At 48.4% G+C, this 23,329-nt stretch overlaps 1 protein-coding gene across 2 annotated transcripts; it reads right to left on the bottom strand.

The window, feature by feature from the left end:
- Positions 1 to 936: 936 nt before the first annotated feature.
- Positions 937 to 21,396, bottom strand: SNORC (secondary ossification center associated regulator of chondrocyte maturation). Of its 2 annotated transcripts, none has more exons than XM_045031131.1 (3): positions 21,143 to 21,396; positions 4,460 to 4,642; positions 937 to 1,058 (listed from the first exon to the last, which is right to left on the bottom strand). In XM_045031131.1, the coding sequence occupies exons 1-3, from the start codon at positions 21,213 to 21,215 to the stop codon at positions 949 to 951; spliced, it is 366 nt and encodes a 121-aa protein (XP_044887066.1). In that variant the 5' UTR covers positions 21,216 to 21,396; the 3' UTR covers positions 937 to 948. The 2 variants fall into 2 exon arrangements, with proteins under 2 accessions (XP_044887066.1, XP_044887067.1); XM_045031132.1 differs by having other exon boundaries at positions 4,460 to 4,639.
- Positions 21,397 to 23,329: the final 1,933 nt, after the last annotated feature.

Below are 23,329 nucleotides of genomic sequence, written 5' to 3'. Positions count from 1 at the left end.
AGCGGCTGCTGCTGCCACGTTTGACTGCTCACCGCTATACATCAGAGTTCTCTAGTAGCATCTCAAACAAGGCACTATCCCTCAGGGGCACTAAATTGCAAGATGGAGGATAATATTGAAAACAGGAGGAAATACGATGAGAGCAAGAGAGCCATCAGTCACTTCAGCATATGAAGGCATCACAGCCCAGGCATGCAACCATATATGGAAAATTCGGGGGGGGGGGGAACCCAGGGAGTGGGAATGCAATAATCCTGTAGCTGCAACTCCAGAATAGTTAGAAGTCAGGAGGCGACGATGGCGCGTCTCTCTAATCCTAGTAGTGGTTGTGCCTGCGTCACAGACCACTGAGTATTGATCAGGAGCAAGTAAAGTGTGTGCATAAGGAAGAGTATCTGAAAGTTCGTGCCCCACAATGAAGGGGAATGGCTTGTAGGGGTGAGTGTAACAGGTGGGCTGGGGGATCAGAAAGCCATTAAGCAAAATCCACAACGGCAGGGTGAAGTCAGTTTCCTTGCCTGAGTCCCTCCCATCCCTGCCCTGGATTGCTCCTGCCAGGAGCCGAGGGATACTAAAGCTCACACTGTGAATGCTTTGCTTCTGGTGGCTGTTTGCAGGAAGCAAGGGCAGCAGCTATGCATAAGTGCCACAGAGTCTCAAATCTCTCAGCTTCCAGCAAAGGACCAGAACAATTCTGTGGCTCAGAGCAGCACGAGCATCCCAGAGACGCTCCTGCAGCATCAGCCCACATGGGCTCTAATTTACCACTGAGGTGGGAGTAAAACGTACATGGAGGGCAGTGGTGGCATTAAAGTCTGTTAAAAGGCCCTGAAACTCCTCATTGAGGTGCATCCTCAATGAGGTCCTTTGCAGTCAGACGCAGATGGAGTAGGCCAGAGACACAGACAGGCAGAAGACACTCGTATTAGGAAAAAGCTTTTATTCAGTTCAGGAGGCAGAGAATTTTCGCAGGGTGATGACGATCAGGGCCACAATCACAGACGTGCCCAGGAGAGCAGCGATTACGATGGCACTGATAGCTCCAGGACCCAGAGACCCTGCAGAGAACCCAGGGAGAGAAAAGAAAAGCTCAGAACAGCACAAAGAGCTGGAGGTCACTCCAAGCTAAAGGCATGTGGAAAACAGTATCCACAAATCCCTGGGCACATGGAGCTCAGCAGACTGCCCAGCTCCAGGACCAGGAAGGCTGAGACAGGAATGTCCAGTGTCGTCCCCACTAATCTCTAGGCAGCCACAGGAGATAGTATTTAGTGAGGACACGCTCCACCCTTCCCCTCCACCCAGGTGGGCTGAATCTTCCACTCCTGCAATACTCAGCCCCCATTGCCCTCGGGCGCGATCCCACATGCCTGGGAAATGCACAGTGCCAAGTACAACTATGGAAATGACTGGTGCAATCATTCTGCAGAGCTGCCCCCACACTGCGCATTCAGCCACCAGTGCTTGCACCGCAGGCCCCGGCACGTACAGACGGGGCCAGGGCTATTGGGATTTTACAGTGGTTGATTGAAGAAAGCAAGTTTCAAACATGAGTGTTCCTCCACCAAACGCCAGCAAACTCCAAGAAAAAATGGGATAAAACCAAACCACCTGTACTAATCATTAACATTCATTTAAAACCACTTCCCCATTCCTCCCTCCCCCTGCAACGCCCCGAGTGACACAAGCACCCTGCAGACACTACGGCTGCTGGCTTCCATCCCCATGCCCTACAACAGCCCTTCTCCCCTCGGATGGCAGCAAGACTTCCACGGAGCAGTGGTGCTGCTGCTGGCTTCCCTTTGGAAACCTCATGAAAGCCACTGCCAGCAATCCCAGAGGCTCTGGGCCGGTGACAACCAAGTGTTGGAAGCCTTGGGGTGGGGTGAAAATGAGCAAGGGAGGAAGATAAGAGGGAAGCATATTTTAAAGTGATGCCTGGATCTGAGCATTTGCTATAGACTTGAAGGCAGTGCAGTAACCTGGGTGGGGAAGGAGCTGTGTAGCCTCAGGAGTGCATGTTCACTAGGAGATAATTGCTTGGGGCCAGATCGCACATGATGGTTGGAGCCACAGGGAGGGTCTCCGGCATGGTCCTGCCATTTGGGAGAGTTCAGGAGACGGAGAATTTTCGCAGGGTGACAACAATCAGGGCCACAATCACAGAGGTGCCCAGGAGAGCAGTGATCACGGTGGCACCAATAACTCCAGGACCTTGTGGTCTCTTTACATCATTACCTCCCTTGGCCCATCATGACACACAATGTATCGACATAGCTTTGTCCCAATCATCTATACAGTGAAGCCCTTTCACAGCTGGCCTGCCAGCTGCACTTGTTTCATTCCAACAGGGGAACACGCATTGTAATTGCAGGGTGTGGGGGGGGCCCCCTCTGGTTGAGTGGTTCTTGTTGTCTCTGCGTTTATACTGACAAAGCTTTCAGATGAGTGATGATTGACACAGCCCAGCCACGGAACTATACCCAGGGGTGTCACAGCTGCTTAGCTGCCCATCTCTCCCAGTCAAGAAGTTCATATGGCAGCAATGCTGTCACCTCAACACAATCACTGAATGCAATTTCCTTGTGTCACATGGCAGCAACTCAGGGAACTGTCACTATCAAGCAGGTCTCTGATCAGATAACTGACTGTCTGTCAGCACAGGTCTTTAGCACAGTGGCAAAGGGCACTGCTAGCCAATTGACCCTTCCTGTGTGTCGTATTTTAAACCTCCCTCCACCTTCAAAGTTAACTCACTACAGACTTTAGAAGACAGTTGGGAAAGTGGCACTTCAGTCCTGCCATGAGAAAGAACTTTGATTATTCTTGTGGGCTAACGGGGAAACCGTCTCTGCATGGCCCCATGTTACAGCTGTGGCGTGGATAGGATCACTCAGACAAACGAGCCCAGAATTACTTACAGAGGGAAACAACAGGAACACAGAGTGAGAGGAGACGAGAACAACGAAGAGACACAAGCAGTGGGGGAAAAGAAGTTTACAGACATGATTTGAACATAGCTAGAGCATGGAGCTGGAGTGAGACAGCGCAGCTTTCCGGAGGGAAGGAGCTGCACAGCAGAAAGCTCTTGCACCAAAAGCAGGAACACGATGGGGAGGGGCAGAGAAGGCTAATACAGGACATGCACAGGGAGTTGGGATAGGAATAAACAGAAATTCCATTAGGCTCCTATCTTGCGCTGTATCAGAGGAGCACAGTCCCAAGGAAATAACGTTCAAGGCGAAAGAGCATAGGAGGCAATGCATGCAGTTTTCACACAATTAGTTAATGATGAGGACAGACTCATTTGGATTTTCCATTACCACAGACATCGTTCTTGTTACACAGAAGAACGAAGAAGATTCAGCAAAGCACAATATAAACCCAGGGACTTTGTAAGGGTGTGAAACATCTGAACGGCTTGGAACTCCTGGATTGGGCTAGTTTATTAGAGAGTGCAGCCTGGGGGGACAGGAAGTGCTGTGATGGGACACAATGACCCTGCAGGATTCCAGAGTCTGGTTGATTTCCTTCTCTAGGTCCTCTCACTGCTAACCCTAGTAGGTTAAATAGATTTTGGGGCAGGGAATCCATCCTTGTTTTGGGTAGTGCCTATGGGCCATTAAACATCCGGTGGTGCTGCACAGCTAAGGCAGGCTCCCTACCTGTCCTGGCTCTGCGCTGCTCCCTGGAAGCAGCCAGCAGGTCCAGCTCCTAGGCGTGGTGGTGGTGAGTTTCCACAATCTGCCCCTGCCCCGAGCACCGGGGGGAGGGGGAGGGAGCGGTGCCTGCGGGCAAGTGCAGTGTGCCGTGCCTAGGAACTGGACCTGCTGACTGCTTCTGGGGCTGGTAAGGAGCCTGCCTTAGCCCCTGTGCCGCTGACTGGGAGCCGCCCGAGGTAAGCCCACACCCAACCATGAGCCCCAACTCCCTGCCCCAGCCTGTACCCCTTCCTGAACCCCAACCTCCTGCCTCAACCCCCAGCCCCCTCCCACACTCCAAATTCCTCAGCCCCTCCTGCACCCCAAACCCCTCATCCCCAACCCCACCCAGAGCCTTCACCCCCTTCTGCACCTCAACCCCCTGCCCCAGCCCAGTGAAGTGAATGAGGGTGAGGGAGGGGGAATGTAGTGCACAGGGGTGGGCCTTGGGGAAGGGGCGGGGCTAGGGTGTTCAGTTTTGTATAATTAGAAAGTTGGCAAGCCTAGGAGTGTCATGTATATCTATGGTGCTAAACAAGCGATAAAGAACAGAATGGCTTATACGGCCAGCATTCATTTCCCCTTTCCCTGGAGAGCACAGATAACAGGGAGTTCTCAGCAATACCTTATGGATTTTCTCCTAAACCATGGTAACATTTGCTCCAAACAGAAGGGCTCGGGTGTGCAGGTGATGGCTGTGGGCTGGACAGTTCTAACCGAGGATGGTGCAGGGTGCTGCCTGGGAGACTCCTACGTACCGTTATCATCCAGACGGTGCAGGTGGGTGGTGTCCTCAGGCTCATACTCCGAGGTGTACGGGGGGAAGCCTGTAGAGTCCGAGAAGCGGCCCGTGGTGGTGGCGGCATCAAAGGGGCCCTCTCCCGATGGCAGCTCCGGCGGCTCGTTCCACAGTGTGGGGGCAGGTCCTTGGGGATACTCTGCTGGAACAAGCATATACCCCAATTACTCCCCAATCAACCACCGATGCCTCTATAGCACTGGGCTACTGACAATTGTTTGCTGGGATTCCTGTCTGCAGGCACAGTCTCAACTTACAGCCTGTACTGGCCAGCCTGTCTCACCACTGCCCTCTGCTCGGAAACATGTTAGAGCCGCTCACAATTGCCAGTGTTTGCTGGGGGGGAGGCAGGAGGCGCTGAGCCTTAATCCCCACCACCACCATCTAAATGGCTCTCAGCTCTGGCCTTTCTGCAGCTAAAGATTCCCTCCCCTATGGCATGGCTGAGGCAGTGACGCTGATGTCATATGTAAATGACCTCAGCTGAGTCATACTACATGGCAACCTAGCCTGCAGATGGACCTGGGGCCTCCAGGATCCCAGAACAGAAAAATACCCCTTCCAAATGTCTAATTAAACCACATACACGAGAGGTGCAAGAAAAGCCCCATTTAATGAGGGCACTTTCTTTGCCCCTCTCAGGGTTGCACTGTGCAGACCATCATGCCGGGGAAGGGTTGCAAGCACTTTGGAGAACAGCGTTAGAATTCAAGACACGCATAACAAATTGGAGAATTGGTCTGAAATCCACAAGATGAAATTCAGTAAAGACAATTACAAAGTATGACATTTAGAAAGGAAAAAAATCAAATGCACAACTACCAAATGGGGAATAATTGGCTAGATCGTTGTACTGCTGACAATGATCTGGGGGTTGCAGTGGATCAGAAATTGAACAGAAGTCAACAACGTGATTGCAGTTGCAAAAAGAGCTAATATAATTCTGGGGTGTATTAACAGGAGTACTGTCGGGACACATGGGAGGTAACTGTCCTTTTCTACTCAGCAGTGGGGAGGCCTCCGCTGGAGTTCTGAGCACCACACTTTGGGAAAGATGTGGATAAATTGGAGAGAATCCAGAGGAGAGCAATAAAAATTATAAAAGGTTTAGAAAAACCTGACCTATAAGGAAAGGTTAAAAAAACTGGGCATATTTAGTCTTGAGAAAAGAAGACTGAGTGGGGATCTGATAACAGTCTTCCAATATGTTAAAGGCTGATACAAAGAGGATGGTGATTAACTGTTCTCCATGTCCACTGAAGCAATGGGCTTAATCTGCAGCAAGAGAGATTGAGGTTATATATTTGGAAAAAACTCTCTAACTCTAAGGGTAGTTAAACTCTGGAATAAGCTTCCAAGGGAGGTTGTGGAATCCCTGTCATTGGAGGTTTTGAAGAACAGGTTGGACAAACACCCATCAGGGCTGATCTAAGTTCACTGATCCTGCCTCAGCGCAGGGGGCTGGACTTGATGGCCTCTTGATGTGCCTTCCAGCCTGACATTTCTAGGAGTCTATGAAAAGCACTAGAGACTAGGGGTGACATCCTGGTCCCATTGACTTTAGTAGCAAAACCCCATTGATTCAGTGGGGCCAGGATTTGACTCTAGGTGCTGGAATCAGAGCTGGTGAATGAGCGGAAAGGCGGCTGCCATAAGGTGTACATTGTGGGGGAAAAACCCATCTGCTAGGATGTAAGTGGGGGTGAGCAGGAAGAAACCTGCTGTGACTAATGCTGGGGGTGTCTGACGGGTTGGATCACAGAAACCCTTTTGGGACTGCCACCCAGGGCCCCCGGGGGGAGCAAGTGGGGCAATTTGCCCCGGGCCCCACAGGGGCCCACCCGAGAGTTTTCCAGGGCCCCTGGAGCGGGGTCCTTCACTCGCTCCGGGGAGCCCCAGAAAACTCTCACGAGGCCCAGGCCTCCGGAGCTTCTTCCACTCCAGGTCTTAAGGACCCCCCGCTGCCGAATTCCTGCCGAAGACGCGGCACTTCAGCAGCGGGTCCTGCTTCGGCAGTAATTCGGCGGCTGGGGGGGCCCCGCCGCGGGTCTTTGGGACACTTCGGCGGCGGGTCCCAGAGCGGAAGGACCCCCCCGCCACCGAATTACCGCCGAAGCGGGAGCCCCCCGCTGCCCAAGACCCCAGGCCCCCTGAATCCTCTGAGCGGCCCTGCTGCCACCTGATGTGCCTAGACTACCTCTGAGCCCATTTTCCAATGAGCCAGACGCTCTTGCTTGCTGCAAACACAGATCCAAGTCTGAACCACGTCCCGCACGAGCTGCAGGCTTAACTGAAAACAGCTTAAGAAGTGCTCCTGTCTCCAGCACTCAGATACCCAGATCCCAAAGGGGTCCAAACCCCAAATAAATCCGTTTTACCCTGTATAAACTCAAATTGTTTGCCCTCTATAACACTGATAGAGAGATATGCACAGCTGTTCCCCACCACCACCCTCCAGGTATTAATACTTACTCTGGGTTAATTAATAAGTAAAAAGTGATTTCATTAAATACAGAAAGTAGGATTTAAGTGGTTCCAAGTAATAGACAGACAGAACAAAGTAAATTACCAAACAAAATAAAATAAAACACGCAAGTCTAAGCCTAATACCGTAGGAAACAATGCAGGTAAATCTCATTCTCAGAGATGTTCCAATAAGTGTCTTTGACAGACTAGCCTCCTTCTAGTCTGGGCCTAGTCCTTTCCCCGGTACAGTCCTTGTTCCAGCTCAGGTGTAGCTAGGGGATTTCTCATGACTGCAGCCCCCTTTGTTCTGTTCCACCCCCTTTTATAGCTTTGGCACAAGGCGGGAATCCCTTGTCCCTCTCTGGGTTCCCACCCCTCCTTCTAAATGGAAAAGCACCAGGTTAAAGATGGATTCCAGTTCAGGTGACATGATCACATGTCACTGTAAGACTTCATTACCCTTTTCCAGCACACAGGTATACAGGAAGACTTGCAAGTAAACAGAGCCATTTACAACCAATTTGGGAGCCATAAAGATTCCAAGCCACCATTAATGGCCCACACTTTGCATAATTACAATAGGACCTCAGAGTTATACTTCATATTTCTAGCTTCAGATTAAAAAAAAAAAAAAAGATACATTCATTCCAGGGGCGGCTCTAGGTATTTTGCTGCCCCAAGCACGGCAGGCAGGCTGCCCTCAGCGGCTTGCCTGCAGGAGGTCCCAAAGGCAGCCCCCCTGCGGCTTGCCGCCCCAGGCACGCGCTTGGCGTGCTGGTGCCTGGAGCTGCCCCTGATTCATATAAATAGGATGAACACACAGTTGATAAGCTTTGTAATGATACCTTACAAGAGACCCTTTGAATGAAGCATATTCCAGTTACATTATATTCACACTCATTAGCATATTTTCATAACATCATATGGAGTGCAATGTCACAGGGTGAACAAAGCCTAAGCCAAAGAAGGGGCTGCCTGTCAGGGTTAAGGAGAGCCTGCTCCTATGATAGTTTCCACTAGATAATTTTCATTTCACACAGATCCTTGCAGCAACATGGGTTAGCGAGAGGGGGCTAGAGCAGCCTCCTGCTGGGACACTGACTAGAATAAAACCCTGTTTGTTCCAGGCCCTTGCGCTGATCCAGTGCTGTTGCTGCATCCTCTCCACCAAACACAAAGCTGGGTATAAACACGAGAAACCATAAACACCAAGTCTAAGCCTACAAGGAAGTTTTCCCAATGGTGATTTTTCCTAGCAGGGAAACAAGCGCCACATATCTCAGCAATGATCAGGACAATTGTTTGTACCGAGCGACTGATCATCTCTGTGCTTGGATGCATTTACAACTCACTGCAACTCGGAAAATGAAAGCAAAGCACATTAGCCCAGGGCTGTTCAGCTTCTGGCCATTTTCCCCTCCCAGAAGCGATCAAGGTCTAAGTGCTGACAGGGCCTTTGCACACCTAAGTCCTCTGCCTGAACACAGTTAGCTCTGCAGAGGGAGTCAGAAGCCTCCTGCCAGCAGCAGCAGCTGTTTGGATGGGATACATCCCCTGGAACCATGGCAGACTGGAGCATTCAGAGACTTGAACCCTCCCCAGATGGCGCCCGTTGGGGCTGCCCAGGGAGAAGAGTGAAAGAAACTGCATTCTGTTTGAGGCTGCAATTCACATCCTGTTATTTCTTTCCCCAGCAGGGTCGGCTGGGACTGAGAAGGGCTTTCCTGTTTACATGTGGCTGGCCCAGAAGTCTGTATCAATGCTCATTTTGTTCAGGTGGGACAACTCAGAGGCCCCAGTGAGAAATGGAGACATTCCACAGGTCCCTGCTGAAACCACTGGGAATGTCGCACTGGGATGGAAAATCTAGCAGAGCAGCCAAGGCCAGGGACATCTCAACTGACACTCTGGGTATCTAGGCTGAGAAAATCTAGGCCGTGGATCCAGAACAGCTCAGCTTCCTGGGCTGAGAAAATCTAGGCCACCCCCAGGGCAACTGCTCTCTGGGGATTCAGTTAAAGAATGACAGCATCTTGCGTGCTCACTAAACACTGGCAGGTCTCATTGCAGCCCCACGTGGCATAGGGTGACCAGATGTTATGGGGAAACTGAAGGACTCTCTGCTGAATTGCCGTTGAAGACCAGGAAACAAAATATCGGGACAAATGGCATCCCGACCGTACTCTGGTCGGGACACGGGACAAACTCCTCAAAATCGGGACATTCCCAATTTTATCAGGACATCTGGTCACCCTAATGTGGCAGAGTGGTGAGGGTTGGCTGTCATGTGATATGCAAGTTAAGGTACATGCACCCAGAGACTCTCTAATTAGGTGCATGCTATAAACAGTGATAAACTAAACTCTGTATTGGGCTGAGTTGAGAGATTCATTCTAGGCTTCTGCTCAGACATCTGTGTGTTTCAAGGTTCCACAAAACAGAAGCCAGCCAGAAACAGTGAGTTCTCTGGGCTGGGGCTTGGGCATGCTGGGAGCAGAGCTGGGCTGTCGAGAACAGTGGTTTTCAACCTGTGCTCCATGTAGACCCCTGGGGGTCCACAGACTATGGCTAAAATTTCCAAAGGGGTCCACACCTTAATTTGAAATTTTTTAAGGGTCTGCAAATAAAAAAAAAAAGGTTGAAAATCACTGGTCTAGAACCACATTTTCATTGGTTTGTGCATACACAGTGAAATTGAAAAAATAAAAAAATCTAATCCTTCCAACTTTAAGTAGGTTGCACTTTTATGCAAATTACAGGCAATGTATGGAGGAGGGGAACCCAGTGTTATCTGTCAAAGCTACGCACCCGAAGCATTCACAGGCTCGGTACAAAACCAATTAACAACGCTACATAGTCTTGGTCACCATCTACTGACACATTGCCTGAACTGATTACACTTACACACATGCCTCATTATAGAGCAGGGGTGACCAAACTGCAGCTCACAAGCCACATGTGGCTCTTTTACTGTTAAAGTACAGCTCGCGGAACCCCCCACGCCTCCCCATTCTCCTATCAGACTCGGGGGGGGGGGGAGAGGGGGAGCTCAGGGTGGTGGGGCTAGGGGCTTCTGCCCAGTGGGGAGGGGGTCTAGGAGCTTCAGTCCCACAGGAGGTGCCTGAAGATTATCACATGCAGCTTGGAGGATCAGTATGTTTGGCTACCCCTGTTATAGAGCCTGGGGTTTCAGCTACCAAGACACAAATCAAGAGGAAGGAGAAATTTAGTGATAGCGTTTAGTCAAGTCAGCAGGTAAAAGTGCAAAACAGAGTTGTGACTATTTAAATTAGCCACTGGCACTACTAGCCTATTGGTTTCAGAACAGACCCATGTGTATGAAACTTTTGATCCCCATTTCTAAACTGCTTGGTTGCATGGGGGAACTGTCCAAGTCATGACCTCACTCACTGTGTCAACACAACAAGCGCCAGTACTAACACTGGAGGCAGTACTGGCTGGCAAAGACAAGTGGCTCCAAGAGAGAGAATGATTTGATTACATGAGAACTCAAGCCAATATAGCAGTACGTACTCCTGTCTGATCAGGTGCTAAAATGTTAGCAAAGATAATGGGCTCATTGCTTGGAGCAAACACCATTCCTCAGGGCCATGCTCAGCCGTTGGGAATGTTCTGAAAATGATTGTTTGAGAGTTTATTTTTTCTGATGCAAGATACTCTAACAGGGTAATAGAAAGGTTCTTTATATAGTCAGACCAGAACCCGGTGCTACATGTCTCGTCTCTCCTGTGGCCACTGATGGCATCTTTAACACACGGAACATTGTTGGGAACTGCATTCATTGCACTAAGGATCTTCACCGCTGCAGGACTTGCACAAAACTCAGTGCTAAATAAGTGAAGGAAGAACAGATTCTGACTCTGGTTTTAAAGCACTTTTACACCCTCTAGTGATTTTTAAGCCTTGATATAATCTGAAAGATTCTGGATTAACAGTTTGTTAATTTCCCCCTCTGATTAAATACACTTTCAGTTCACCTACAAGACCAGGACAGTGCATGTTACATGATTTTTCTGCCTTGAACTCTTGTGGTTTCACTCTAATAGAGCTTTAATTACTAAAGAAAAATGCAACCTCTTTGCAGCCTGTTTTGGAGCGACACTAACAATACTTGTCAGTTTAGAGCATATACGAAAACCTACACACACAGGAACTTAAGTAGTCATGTCAGAGACACATCAAGAGTCTGACAGACCTACCCCCACTTTGAACTGCTTAACATATCATCCTTAACTGCCTACTCTGAGATAAGATGCCATAGGATTATGCAATTATCTGAGACTCCTGCACTAATCAACACAAGAAAGGAAACTAAGGCTACGTCTACACTGGCAACTGAACGACAAAACGTGTCTTTCAGAGGTGTTCAAAAAACATCCCCACAAAAGACAAAAGCTCTGCTGACAACAAGTGCTGGTGTGAACAGCTCTTTGTCGTCAGGAGCGTTCTCCTGCTAACAACACTAACGCTGCTCATAGGGATTGGATGATTTTGTCGGCAGGAGAACCGACAAACAGCGGCTTCACTGTAGCAACACAGCCTTGCGTAGTGTAGACATAGCCTAAGTCAGAAGCAAGAGAGAACGCTGCCAAGTTTATCCCTCCCGAGCAAAGTACTAACCGCGTGTGTTAAACTAGCAGTCTGCTTTCCATGACTTGCCCTCACTTTTTCCCTCCTGACTAACAGCCATGTCTTCAGATGCACCCTGTTCCCACTCTTCTGAAATAAGACTGAAAAATCCAGCCCCATGTGTCTCTACACTCATTTGCCACACAGAAATGAGAAGTGGCCATTACTCAGATTCTATTCACTTTTACACTGTTACCTGCTGTTTGAGTTAACACTGGATGTTCTGGCTTTAGCCAAGGCAAGCAGGCCCTTAGCTAGCAATATTTAAACAGCATTTTAGGTTCACTTCTTTTATAACCCCCCAAACATGCTGACTTTGTGTTGGGTTGGGTCTGAAGTCAATGAAATTGATGTTTACAATAAAGTGTATCCAGATTCCAAGAACCAAAGGAGAAAATAGGATCTCTATTAGGCTATGGCTACACTTGCACTTCAAAGCGCTGCCGCGGCAGCGCTTTGAAGCGCTAAGTGTAGTCAAAGCGCCAGCGCTGGGAGAAAGCTCTCCCAGCGCTGTCCGTACTCCACCTCCCTGTGGGGAATAACGGACAGCGCTGGGAGCCGCGGTCCCAGCGCTGGGGCTTTGACCACACTGGCGCTTTGCGGAGAGGGTGTGTTTTCACACCCTGCTGCAGCGCTGCAAATTTGCAAGTGTAGCCATGGCCCTAGTCTCTCTGCAGTGCACACACTCGACAGAGCCTTTTAAGTTACATGCTTTTCTAGCTATGTAGTTGACATTGTGAAGCCGCAAACTAATGATACAACTTAAGTAGTAGAGGATCTGATGTCACATGTGGAACTAAATGTGTAAAAAGGAAGTTTTGGTTGCTACTCTGCAGAAAAATACCTTAAGTCAAGTCCTCAGCTCACTATTTTAACACAAGAATGCCACCAACATTCATGGAAGATTATTAGTAGTTACGTAGGGCTCGTATATGCTACTGCTGTACAATCCTGCATCAGGGCCCCATTGTGCCACTATGTTGCCAACCCCCCAGGATTGCCCTGGAGTCTCCAGAAATTAAAAATCAATCTTGAATTAAAGATTATGTCATGTGATGAAATCTCCAGGAATACATCCAACCAAAATTGGCAACCTTGTGTGCCAGGCATTGTACAAATCCCAAATATATTCTTTATATCTGTGAAGTAAAACAAATGCCTTAAAAACTGCAAGGGATGCAAACCATTTATGAAAAAGGCTTAGAGTGGGCAGGGTATGTCTTTTTAGGCATCCAAGTATTGCATAAAAATACATCCGAACTGTACCTCTTAGTAAGCCTGTAGTCTTCTCTGGGTTCTGGCAATACGTATTAACTACTTAAGCATCAGTCTTGTGGTCTGTATGGTCATTAGAAATCCCCATTAGAAACACAACCTTGCATCAAATAGTTCAGGACAGTTTATTCTCTATGGGTGAAATCCATCGATCTGCTGAGGGGCCAGCAAAATAGGGTTTAAGTGATGCACAGTCCTCTATGAAGGGGTGAATGTTACTTTATGGGAGACATTTCTCTGTTACACTCCATGTAACCCCATTGAAACCAGACAATGGGACCTGGTGCCTGAAGCCCCAGGCATTTCATTGGGGTTGTAAGAGAATTTGGCATGATGCATACGCTTTTCCATAAAATCACCTGACAAGAACCCACACTATACTAATCCACTTCTCAAGCCACCATGTGGAAGGACTGATTGGGTTTAAATGCAGTTTACCCTCTACCAGGAAGGTGAATGTAATACAACATACTTGGGCAGTATTGGTAGGAAAGTCTAAGTATTAAGCCTTAAAATGGTATAACTATTACCTGAATAAAAAAATGTCACCTCCTTATGAATGGCCAAGTGGCCATGACTGTATTTGGTGGGGATCCAAGTCAGCCTTCACTTGGGAAGATCTCTCGGTATTGTGTGCTCTCCCTAGGCACATCATCTGCTAACCACCATCTGGGCTGCATAGTGAAAGGAAGGAACCTGGATTAGCTGAGGGTTCTGAATCATGAAGGTAGCTAAACACAGCCATGTACGTAATGACTCGTTAGCCTCATTTCCCAAAAGCCCTGGCATTTAAAGTGAGGTTGCACGGAAATATGCATACTTCTCAGGGATCAATACACTTGGTCTTTAGCTAGGTGCTTCTCAGTGCATCTGACCTCGAGAATACTGGGGTAACCATACCTCTTTAGTGAGTATGGCTTATGCTCCCAAGAGCATTCAGCCCTTACCTACCCCTCGCCACACCTGCATTTTACCAGGTCTGAACTTAAGGAAGCTATGCTCCCATTTAGAGTCTTCACTCTGACAGGCACTATGAAGGTTAGGAAGTATCAGTGTCCAGGTTCAGTGCGAAAGGTAGGGCTGAGTATGATCAGCATGTGTGACACTACAGCCATGCCTCTCACACAGCGATCGGATGGGGTGAGGAGATGGATCCTCCAAACCACAGCCCTTGAGGATAACCAAATATAGGATCTTTCCCTAACAGAGGCACTAGGGCCCCTGCAGGCATGTCTAATAAACCTCAAGATCCACAGTATCAAAAGTGCCTGACAGAGCTAACAGCATGGCTGTTTGACTTCTGTCCATTGCTGGGGGTCGGCCACCACAGAGACCAACAGACTCTCTCCCACGTGCATTGTGACTTAGTTTCTGTGCCCCATCCTCCCCCATCTGAAGGAGGTGATAACGTACTTCCTGACAACACTAGGGTATTGTCGGGATAAATTCATTTCCTCTTGCTTTTTGTGGGGAACAGGTCGATTTGGGGAACTCCCCCACTTTTGGAAAATGCTGTTCACCACGTCCAGGTGAATGAACCACTTGTGGTTAGGAAGGATCTGCTGAGATAGTCTGCCAGCTCATTCTGAGAACCCGGGAGATAGGATGCTTCCAGGTGAATTGAGTGGGCTATGCAGCTTGACGGCTTCCTGACTTAGGGGAGAGGAGCAAGCTCCACCCTGCTTGTTTATATAAAACATTGCGGTCATGTTGTCTGTCATCACTGCTGCACCTTTCCCTCACAAGTGGGCCCGGAAGGTCTGGCTTGCCAGGGGGACCGCTCTCAGCTCTTTGACACTGATGTGAAGCGAGAGCTCCTCTTGCGACCAAAGACCACAGGTCCTGAAATCTCCCAGATGAGCTCCCCACCCCAAATGCTGACACATCTGTGACCAGGGCCAGTGAGGTTTGCGGTTTAGCGAAGGGGACCCTCACGCATACCACCAGTGGTTTGAGCCACCACTGGAGAGATCTGAGAACTGGCAGTGGGAGTGTAACCACCTTTTCCAGGCTGTCATGCCCTGGCTGATAAGTTGACACCAGCCAGGCCTGGAGAGGTCTGAGCCTCAGCCTCATGTGTTGTACCACATATGTACAAGGAACTTCAAGCAATTCCTCGCTGTGGTGGTGGGGTATTGCTTGAAGGTTTGTATGAGGTCTTGCATTGTCCAAAAACGAGACTCTGGCAGGAAGGCTCTGGCCTGACCCGAGTCCAACACTGCCCCAGTGAACTCTATTCTTCGAGCAGGGGATAGAGTTGATGTGTGTACATTCAGGAGAACCAGCCCTTCGAAGGTGGATCTCATCAAGTTGACGTGTTGCTCCACTTGCGCCCTGGAGCGGCCCCTGATCAGCCAGTGGTCAGGGTACGGAAGATCTGCACCTGCCTTCTTTTCAGGAAGGGGGCTACGACTGCCATGCACTTGGTAAAATCTTGAGGGGCTGCTGACAGGCCAAAGTGGAGGACTGTAAATTGATAATAGTGGTTGTGGTTCACTACGAAGCTGAGAAAGCATCTGTGGGCTGGAACTATCGATATGTGGAAATACGTGTCCATGGAGTTCGACGGCAGCGTACCAGTCTCCCGGATCCAGAGATGGGATGATGGCAGTCAAAGAGACCGTGCAGAACCTCAACTTCTTCATGAATTTGTTGAGGCCTCGCAGGTCGAGGATGGGTTTGACACCCCCGTCCCCTTTGGCTTTGGGGGATTAGGAAATACCAGAAGTAGAATCCCTTGTCTTTTAGCTCCTGAGGAACCTCCTCCACTGCTCCCATGGCAAGGAGTGTTTGAACCTCCTGCATGAAGAGTTGCTCATGAGAAGGGTCCCTGAAGAGTGACAGGGAAGGGGGGTGAGAGGAGCAGAATTGGAGAGAATATCCCACTTCTACAGGGCGAAGGAACCAGCGATCTGAGGTTATCTGGGACCAAGCACAGTAGAAGCGGGACAGATGATTCAGCAAACTGGGTGAAGGATCCAGCGAGGGGACTGGTACATCGTCCCCAGGTTCGCCTTCAAAGCTTAGAGCCTGATGGCGGCCTCGCCGAGCCCTGACCTTGACTGGGGGGTGGATGGGGAGGCTTACACCTGCCATTCCTGTCCTTCCTGGAGAAGTCCTGCATAGGCTGGGGAGGGTAGAAGTGTAGAGGGGGTTGGGCTTAAAGTGTTTCTGCTGGGTGGCAGGAGTATGCAGGCACAATGATTTCAATGCTGCCCAAGAAACCTTTAGGCTATGGAGCTTGGAGTCTGTCTGCCCCAAGAATAGTCCCATGCTGTTAAAGGACAAGTCCTGAATCATTTGTTGGACCTCTGGTTGAAGGCCCGACACCTGGGGCCATGAGCTCCTCCTCATGGCTACAGCAGAGGACATGGTTCACGTGGCCAAGTCTGCTGCATCTAGTGAGGCCTGCAAAGGAGATCTGTGCCACTGCCTTACCCTTCTCTAGTATGGCTGCAAACTCCACTCTGGAGTCTGACAGGACCAACTCCTTAAATTTCATCATGGAGTCCCATGATTTGAAATTGTATCTACTGAGGATTGCTTGCTGGTTAAAAATCCGAAGCGGGACACCCTCCCCCCCCAGTGGAGTACACTTTCCTGCTGAAGAGATCCAGCTTCTTCAAGTCCTTGGATTTTGGAGTTGGGCCCTGCTCTCTTTCATTCAGCACCACTACGACCAGCGAACCCAACTGCATATGAGTAAATAACGATTCGTACCCCTTAGAAGGGACGAAATAGTTCCTCTCCATTCCATTCACTGTAGTGGGGAATGGAGACAGGAGTCTGCCACAAGGTTTTCGTAGTGGCTTGAAACGTTTTAATGAGTGGCAATGCCACCCTGGATGGCCCCTCAGGTTAATATGTCCACCATAGGGTTGTAGACTCAACCACCTCCTCGGCCTGTGGCCCCATGTTATGGACTACCCTGTGCAACAGTTCCTGGTGTATTCTATTATCAATGGGGAGCTGCCCAGAGGATGAAGACCACTGCCTCAGCTGGCGAGGATGACGACAAAGCCCTAGGCGATAACGGGCCCTCCTGTCCCTCCGGCTCCCTGGACGCATACTGCTCGGTGCTGTGCTATTTGGCACCGACAGTGGCCTCGGTGCCGGTGGTGGAGCTGGGACCCAGACAGGGTCTGTGCCTTGGACCGAAGCCATCTCAGTGCCTCAAGGCAGGAGACAGTCCCGAGGTGCTAAATAGATGTGTCCTTCTGAAATTATGGACTGGGAGCCCCTGGAGTAAGTGTCCTGGGCCTGGAGGGATGCCCACTGGGTCCGTCCAGAAAGGCCATTGTGCTGGCCCTTGCTACTGTGCCTGCCACAACAAAATCTCCACCTCCTGCCTGTAGCAGCGCCACTCTGATCCGTGCCAACTGTGCCTGGAATAGTAGGACTCTGCCTGAGTCCGATGACCGGGACCTTGAACGCAGAGACCACGGTGGTGCAGAGTGGGACGGTGCTGGAGAACAGTGCTGTGGAGAAGGTGAGCGGTGCCTCATCATTGCGGGCTTGCCTCTAGACTGCACCACACCTTGCTGTGCTGGAGGTTCATCTCAGCCGGCGGGGTCACCCATTGGCATGGGTTTGTGGAAGGTCCTGCACAGCTTAAAGCCTTGAGATTGAGGTATGCCCCAAACCCTGAGAGGTGAGGGAATTGGGCTGGGGGAAAAGCCCCCCATTTCTATCTAACTAAGTAACTTACTAAGACTAACACTAATTAATGAACTATTTACAGGATAATCAAAAGTCCGATCACTAGGGGCAACGCTTGCAGAGGTAAGTGAGAGACGTGGCTCCAACAATCATCACTGGTGGTAAGAAGGAACTGAAGAGCTGGGGGGTTGGCAGGAACCTATATTCACTGCCACGAAGGCACAACTCCAGGGGCTCCACAGCCGACCTGACAGGAACCACTAGGAGAAAAACCTTCTGACTGCATGCAGCATGCGCACACCTACACCTCTACCCCGATACAACATGGTCCTCAGGAGCCAAAAAATCTCACTGTGTTATAGGTGAGGCTGTGTTATATCAGGGTAGGGAGAGGAACTGCTCCTCACCCCAGCTCACCTCCACTCTGTCTCCGCCTCCTCCGTGAGCACGCCGCCACTGCTCCGCTTCTCCTTCCCTCCCTCCTTTCCAGGCTTGCTGCGCCAATCAGCTGTTTGGCCCAGCAAGCCGGGGAGGGAGGAGAAGCGGAGCTGCGGCACGCTCGTGGGAAGAGACAGAGCGGAGGTGAGCTGGGGCAGGGGGGACCACAGAAAGTAACGGGCGGGCGCAGAGGAACTGCTTGCGGTAACACGAATTCAGATATAACGAGGTAAAGCAGCCCCGCCCCCGGAGCGCTGCTTTACCGCGTTATATCGGACCGCATTATATGGGGGTAGAGGTGTACTTGGAATCGACATGAGCAAGCACCTGAAGAACAGTTGGCTAGGTCTTTGGGTTGGAGGTTGCCTTCTTGTTTAGCATGAAATATTGACCACTACAGGAAATCAAGTCAGACTAGATGAGCAAGTGGTCTGATCCCAGACCGCCAATCCTTTGACCCTTCATGTGTGCAACAAGCTCTATGCAGGTGTTGGAAACCCTCAGAAACAATCCGATTCTTTACTCGGTCTTGCTAATCTCCTAATTTGCAATTAATGGAGGTTTATGCTCCATAAGCGTTTTCAAGGCAATGCTTTAACAAAATGATATATATATAGCACCAGAGGACAAGTCATCGAGGACATTTGGGCCAGCAGGATTTACAACATCTGCACCCTGGTCTGAGGCTGGCTTCATTTTGCACACTTTGGAGGGCTTTGCTATGGGAAGTGAGATGCCTTAACACAGAAGGGCAGGGGCTGGGTAAACTCTGAGGCCAGCAGTGGGCTGTCCGGCCCCAGGTAGCCACAGTGGGCGTGTGGCCAGCGTAGAGATGAAAAGAGCCCTTCATAGGAAGCACAAAGGGCAGTCTGTGATGCTGGGAGCTCAAGTGTGGAGCAGCACAGAGTGCAGTGGTTAGGCTGAATGTTAAATAAACTGGTTTACAAAAAGGCTGGGGCCGTGTGCATGCATACGCAGACCAGAGGACTGTCTTTACCCCTTCACCTCTGTCGGGGCTAGGCAGGAAACTTCCCTTTTATGATAGAACAAAATACAGAAAAAGTTCCACCATGCATTAAAAGACCTGATTTAGGGAGAGAGAACCCTTCACGCTTAGTGCTGCAGAATAAATATTTTACGCTTTTCATATCTTTAATGCAAACTGGTTCCCTGATGCTCCAGTTTTAGATACCAAAAGAACTAACCCATCAGGGGACTCAAAGCTGCAAGAGAAAATGCATTTGAGAGAAAGTAAGGACGCACTGCTACAAGAAGATACATTCTACCAACACAACGCACGCTGTGGCAGTACAGGCACCATTCGATGAATCGTCCATTCTCTAGTCAGCTAGGAGGAAGCAAATGGGGTATTTCATGCAAAGTATACTATGAAGATGAAAGTAACATAATAGTAGGTGATGGTCAGGTAAGTGAAAGCCCTATTATGGTTGGGTTAGTACAACGTGCTCCTTATCCCAGATCTACTGGTATTCCCATGGGAGTTTCTGCATGGTAAGTCCGAGTTCCTGTATATATTGTATGGACTTAGCGACATTGCTTTCTTGTGTCCATGTGAGGTTCTAGCTCAGTGAGAATGCAGTTTAAGGCACCACTGAAAAATAACATGCACTTGCTTGGCAGGGTAGATTCTAACAAGCTTAACTATTCTTTGGGGGAAGAGATCAGCTCCTGTTGTAATTTAATTACCAACTGGAATTTAGGATTCTAAAGGTTAGTATGCTACGTATATAAATCATCTTATCAGAACACTCGGGGTTGCAGTCATAATTTAGATGCTGTATTTCTTAGTTATTTAAAAAGAGTTCCTAGCAGCCAAGATCTTTTCATGAAATAAATATCAGATACATTTATTCTTCACTTGCCTCTATAGACATTGTGGTTTGATATTCTACCGGATTAAAGTTCTTGTGTGAAATTCCCCAAACACAAAAGGTTAGATCTACTGTACAGCAATTTGCCAGGCAGATGGTCAGAACAATCCTTCTATGCAAAATGCCAAAATGAATTGTGCAGAAACAAATTTGCAGTGTACATCGCAAGCCAGTGTAGCTCCAAGGCCTCCAATGTTTGGAAAACAAGATAAATGCTTAGCAGTGTGTTTAATCAGACAGTTGCCTCTTACCTTGCTCCGAACCATCCACTTTGATGTTCCAACACAGTCTCATCTACACTTAGAGAGGGAGGTCTATTAGGAGAAGCAGTTCCGTAACATGGTCGCAATACACTGAGGCCAGCCCATGTGGAGGGGACTGTGGGCATAACATTGTTTCTTTGTTCATAAAAATCATTCAAGACTAGACAATCTTTAGAACAATTCTTAAATTGGTGGAACAGGGCTATGACCTTAGTATGCACTGCCCAGTGTAACTGCACTGAAACCATGTGAGATGGCCATTGAAAACTTGCTTGCAACAGTCCCATTCAAGATGGGGCCTTAGAGAGCAAGCACAAGTCCTGCTGATTATTCTCCTCCCTCCGTACCCTTTTTGCTTTGTTTTTGGGCCTCACCAAGCTTTACTGAACCTCAGTCACAGTTCAGTACATTCCCACCCCAGTTCTTAAGACTATATACAGTTTGAAGGAAAAACTCAACGTAAACCCACCTATTTAGCTTGTCCTTTTAAAAATTCCTCTACTATTTGCATCCCAAACATTGCAACATTGTACCTGTGCATGGGAGACAGAAAATGAATAACCAGAAACTGGTTCATCTATTATCATTGTCCAAGCTGTGTGAAAGTAGTAACCCAATGAAAGGAACTGAAGCATGATTTTAACTTAATTCTGCTAAGATTCAGAGCATACAACTCTTCCTCTCAGCTACAGAGATAACTGCTCATTGCAATCCAAACTCTCAGTAATTCTTATTTTGAGACTAGGCCTGTAGTCGTTTTAAAGAGATATGACAGAATTCACTATCTCAAGCTGCAGATCAAACCCTTCCCCTGTACTAGCTACTTGAATTCCAAAGATGACTTACTGAACTATGGGGCGGGGGGCGGTACTTTCTCTCTAGTTACTTGTGAAAATCTTTTGGGAAGAGTGAAGAGATGTGGGGAAAGGGAGAGGAGGTGGTTAATAAGCAACAGATTCCCTGTGCTTTGGAACTGTAAATCCAAACAAAGATGCTTACCTGTTAGAACAGCAGGGACCACAACTCCAGCGAGCATCAGCAGGACCAGGCAAAGAATGCTGTGATGGGGCATTTCTTCCTCCAGGAAGAGAGTGTCAGAAGGAATTCTTAAAAACTCTTCAAAGTAGAAAAGGCTTGGAAATTTCACTAGTATAATGAAACTTTGTCCAGTCAGATCACAAATCCCTTCATATGGGTACGCAGACACACATAGACTGCAAACACTCTGCAGAGACTCACGGACACTGATTTCCAGGCAGACCTCCCTCCTGAAGTCAGGAACAGCTCCACCCTCTAAACTTTGTGCCTAAAAATTCCTCCCCCAGAGCATGCACAGCTGGACCGTTGGAAATCAGTTACCACGCCCAATCTGGTGGTTGTAGGCATTTTCCTGCCCCCCTCTCTTCTCAAGCATGTTTGATGGAAAGAGGATTAAAGAGCAGAGAAAAAAAATGCACATTTTTGATCTAGGCTGACCCAAGCACCTCAATGATAAGAGACATAGGAAAGAATGAATCTAATATAAAAGGAGAGCATTCCAGTTTACTGGGGATGGAACAGTTTCATCATGTGCTCTCAGTGGGTCCAGAATTTTTTTTTTAAACTGGTATGAAGATTGAACATCTAAACTGCAAGGAAGTGAGTACTTTCTGTTCAGAGAAGCACTGTAGTTCAGAAAGCCCTCCATACACAATATGAGTGTTTAAACATCACAGTACCCAGTTCTCTATGCTCTGAAGATGTAGTGAATTAGGTAGGTTTTTTGGTCTTAGATTTCAGATTCAAACGTTTTTTGTTACAGGGTCTCCTTAGAGCCATTTTCCTTCTATATGTAATTCAATACATTCTTAAATCAAGCAGGGAGGCTAACCCAGATTCAGATTTCCTTTTACAATACTTTTTTGCTAGGCTAAATCCTACGCCAGAGCAACTTGAAGGACAGAATGGACTGAGACATAAGGAAGCAGAACTTGCTTCAGAAATCACTTGTGAAAAGAGGCCTCAAATGCCTCTTGCACCATACTCAACATTATCAATTCCCTGCTACATAGAAGCCAGAATGACTCTCTAGTTCCATACCTTACCAGAAAAGCAAACTGGGAACTGGTATAGCTGTATACAGACTGCACCCATCACAAACTGATAAACTATAGTTCCTCTTTTTCACCCCAAATATTGACACAGGTGATCCTGACCATTCTTGAGGCCCATGCCATCTTTTCACAATATAAAAGGTACCAATTTTGCCATGAAGACATTCACTCCACCTCAGCACCAACTTAAAAGGGGAGAGGCAGATGCCAAAATATTTCAATTCAAGAGATAATGTGCAGAGACCATTCCAATTTACCACAATATTTATGGTTAACAGGTGCCTTTCCATAGGAGTCAGCAGGGCCGGCTCCAGCTTTTTTGCCGCCCCAAGAGGCGGGAGGGGAAAAAAAAAAAGCCGTGATCAGCGGCACTTCGGCGGCTGCTCTACCGCGCCGCTTCATCCTTCGGCAGCAATTCGGCAGCCGATCCTTCCCTCGGAGAGGGATCTGCTGCCGAAGACCCGGACATGCCGTCCCTTTCCATTGGCCACTCCAAGCACCTGCTTCCTGTGCTGGTGCCGGCCCTGGGAGTCAGATGGGGTCATTAAAGGGAATGCAAAATTATTGCTTCTCCACACACTTTTGCTTTTTCTATTTAGCAAGCACTGCTTCCCTCTTACCCCTCATGTTCCTGTTAAGGTGGAAATTAATGTGGCTTCACATACATTCTTATGTTCTTGCAAAATCACAGCTTCAGAATTACCTTTTGTAAATTAAATGCTACTGGAAAAGGGAATAGGGTAGCATTCGTGAACAGGTCACATGCACAGTGGCTAATTTGCAATATTTAAGAATTATGTAAAAAAAAAAAATGACTTCAAGATACCCTCAACCAGACAGCATATTTTAAACTAAGGTCATTTTGAGCTTAAACACATCGGGGGTGAGGTGGGAGCAAGCCTGGACGTAAGTAGGAAACAAAAGTAACATCAATGTAATCCTTGTTTTTAAACATGTGAAGAGTAATGGACCAATTACCTCCCCAACATGTCCTCAAACTTTAGCAGGATTTTCCTCACCAAAATACAAGCAGCAGCAAATGACAGCTAGCATTAGGATTTGGGGAAATAAAAGCATGATTTTATCTAAAAAT

This window comes from Mauremys mutica, chromosome 9 (assembly GCF_020497125.1).
Source record: "Mauremys mutica isolate MM-2020 ecotype Southern chromosome 9, ASM2049712v1, whole genome shotgun sequence".
In the NCBI taxonomy this organism is placed as follows: domain Eukaryota; kingdom Metazoa; phylum Chordata; order Testudines; family Geoemydidae; genus Mauremys; species Mauremys mutica.
The sequence above is the reverse complement of the archived record's forward strand: the minus strand, read 5'-3'. Positions and strand labels throughout refer to the sequence as shown.